The sequence below is a fragment of the Triticum aestivum genome, chromosome 6D, assembly GCF_018294505.1.
Source record: "Triticum aestivum cultivar Chinese Spring chromosome 6D, IWGSC CS RefSeq v2.1, whole genome shotgun sequence".
In the NCBI taxonomy this organism is placed as follows: domain Eukaryota; kingdom Viridiplantae; phylum Streptophyta; class Magnoliopsida; order Poales; family Poaceae; genus Triticum; species Triticum aestivum.
In genome coordinates this window covers 449103335-449106429 of record NC_057811.1, presented here as the reverse complement: position 1 = coordinate 449106429, position 3095 = coordinate 449103335, and the positions used below count along the sequence as shown (strand labels likewise).

At 61.4% G+C, this 3095-nt stretch overlaps 1 protein-coding gene across 1 annotated transcript; it reads right to left on the bottom strand.

Annotated features, from left to right (window-relative positions):
- Positions 1-492: 492 nt before the first annotated feature.
- LOC123145759 (subtilisin-like protease SBT1.4) lies at positions 493-3095 on the bottom strand. Its single transcript, XM_044565246.1, has one exon. It carries the CDS (start codon positions 2953-2955, stop codon positions 601-603), a length of 2355 nt encoding a protein of 784 aa, XP_044421181.1. The 5' UTR covers positions 2956-3095; the 3' UTR covers positions 493-600.

Genomic DNA, 3095 nt, shown 5'->3' with positions numbered 1-3095 from the left:
GACAACGCTCCAGGGTGAAAACCTAGATTTTGGCCTTGGGTGGTTGGATCCAGTGACATCGAGGCTTGGGCGTTGCTCGCTTCCTCAAGTCGTTGATATTGAAGAACTCGTTGTCCATGTGGCGTAATGGGATGGTTGGTGTGAGTATGGTCGTTGTTGTAATTTGCTGATCGCGGGTTTGATCGTTTTTTTTCTCGTCTACCCATAGTTTTGGTCTTATATGATTTTGCTATTTGCTGGCGTGTTTTTGTGTGTGTGCGTGTTATGTTGGCTGTGGGCATTCTACCTGTGCGGGTGTGTGCTCATTATATTTGTATCCTCTTGATGCCTCATTTTGAGCCAATAAAATTCACCCTTTGTAAAAGAAAATGATGGTCTTAGTTCATTTTCTTGGAATGACCTTATTCCCCTTTAGTTAATTTTCTTGATTTTATTTATACTTTTTTTGCGGGTGCTCGATTTTATACATTTAACAGTTAGGTAGTTGTACATGAGACTTCTCTTTGAAACCAAATATTAGACGTCTTGATTCACTGATCCCACCACACGAACTGAAACTTACAACAAATGACATAAACTCTCACATTACACTGATCGCATTCACATCTCCTCAACCTGGTTCGTCGGCCAAGTGACGGCGATGGGGCTCGTGACCGTGTGCTCGCCGTCGCTCCACTCAATCGACCCAAACGTGTACTTCTCCGTGACGCTCCCGCCGATTTCCCGCGCGAAGGTGACCACATACCCCTGCGTCTTCTGCGTCGCACTGAACCGCAACGTCTCGGGGCTCACCGTGACGAGCACGCCGTCCGGGGCGGTAATCTTGGCCCGGTACGTAGTCGTGGCGTCGCTGCCGACGTTGCGCACGACGCGGCGCTGTGTGACAACCGCCTTTTTTTTGTTCGAGGTGAACACCACGGAGAAGGCCGGGTAGTTGTGGTCGCCCACGGAGGAGCCCGCGCGCGTCGAGCAGCTGGAGGACGAGCCGAACACGGCGATCTGCTTGGCGGTGTAGCCGAGCGCGCACAGGAAGGTGATGTAGTCCTCCGTGCCGGCGTCGTACACAAGGCCCGGGTCGACGGCGCTGTTGGGGTCGATGTGTCCGGCCCCGCGCGTGAACGGCGTGGACGCCTCTCCGGTGGACATGTCACCGATCACGCCGCCGGCGCTGTCCATGTTGCTTGCGGTGGTCATCAGGGCGGACTTGATCGTGGCGGGACTCCACTCTGGCCTCGCCTGCCGGAGCAGCGCCACGATGCCGCTCACATGCGGGCATGACATGGACGTGCCGGATATGATGTTGTACTTCACTCGCCTCGTGTCAAAGTCAAGCTCCGAGGGCGAGTTGGCGCCCGTCCAAGCGGCGAGGATGTCCACGCCAGGCGCGGTCACGTCTGGCTTGAGGATCTCCGGCGCGCGGAAGTTCGGCCCGCGGCTCGAGAAGGACGCCATTCTAGGGGAAGGAGGCGTCGAGCCGACCACGGTGCCGCGGAAGACGATCGTCGCGGTAGGGGAAGTTTGCGTGCGTATGTACTTCTTGATCTTCTCGGCGGCAGCGAATGGGACGTCCGTGGCGGGGTGGACATGGGGGCTGGTGATGACCTGCTCGCCGTCTTCTTTGGCGCCGGTAAGGATTGCTCCGGCGCCACCTGCGAGCTTGACGGCTTGTCCTTTCGCTGCTTGGGCAGTTACACCCAGTTCGCAGAAAACAATCTTCCCGGCTACCTTGGCGGGTTTCAGCTTCCCCTCTTCGCACACTTTGGAGCCCACGTCCCCTCCGTAGACCACTGGTAAGTTGGTCGCGACGAGTGGCTCGCCAGCGTATAGAGTAGTGCCCGTGAAGGTCTCGCCGTTGCCGAGAACGACGTCGCCCGGGAATCGGCGGTTGAGCGTGGACGCGCCGACCGTCAAGATCCACGGCGCGATGTTCACGGCGGTGGAGTCCCCGGGCCCAGAGTTCCCCGCGGAGGCGGAGACGACGATGCCCTTGCTGACGGCGCGGAACGCGCCCACCGCAGTTGTATCGCTGTAAAAGTTGTCGGCCAGGCCGGTGTCGCCGAGCGAGACGGAGATAACGTCGACACGGTCTGTGATGGCCTCGTCAAATGCGGCGAGGATGTCAGAGCTCGCGCACCCTTCCTCCCAGCACGCTTTGTAGACGGCAATGCGCGCGCCCGGGGCCATGCCGACGGCTTTTCCTCTGGCGTAGTCGAAGAAGCCGGCGTCCGCGGCAGGTGAGCCGCCGGCGGTGGAGGAGGTGTGGGTGCCATGGCCGTTGGTGTCGAGCGGCGACAACGAGTCCTCGCCGAGGGCACGACCGCGTGCGGCCTCCAGCCCCTTGTGGAAGAACTTGGCGCCGACGAGTTTGTTGTTGCAGAGCGCGGAGGCGTTGAACGACGGACCCGAGACGCACGCACCGCGGAACTTGCTGGGCGGCGGCGGCAGCGAGGGGTCGGCGGCGAAGGATTTGCGGCCTTCCGGGTAGACGCCGGTGTCGATCACCCCGATGATGACGTCTGTGGCGCCGTTGGACACCTTGAGCAGCCCGTAGGACGGCGAGAGGCCGAGGAAGGATGGCGTGAGGGTGGTGTGCAGCTGCTGCATCACGTCGGGCACGACGGCGAGCACGGAGCCCGAGGAGGCGAGCTGCGCGGCCTGGCGGCCCGTGAGCTGCGCCGCGAAGCCCGTGGCGGCGTGCGCGTAGGAGTAGAGCACCCTAGGCGCCGGGCTGGACAGCTCGACGGGGAGTTGATCGCGCAAGAACGCACCATACGCCCGCGTGGCCAGCAGGCCGCGGCGCGGCAGCCGTGGCGCGTGCGCGGCCGCGACGTGCACGATGTAGGAGGACTGGGCCTCCGCCGTCTCGCTCACCACCTCCGGGGCCGCCATCGCCGCCGCGGCGACGAAGAAGCCAAGCAGGACGCACAGGGCAGCGAATGGTCTGAGGAGCTCCATTGTCGCTGCAAGAGGTGTACGCGGTCAGTGGTGCGGTGGCAGCAGGGACGGGGAGCATGAATAAAAGTAGGCAGCGCCGGCCACCGTGGCAGCACGCGGAGGGAGTAGCTGCCGCTCCAAACAATTGGCGGGATCGCAAT

Coding starts and splice junctions, on each gene's coding strand:
- LOC123145759 (XM_044565246.1), bottom strand. CDS start 2,955: ATGGAGCTCCTCAGACCATTCGCTGCCCTGTGCGTCCTGCTTGGCTTC.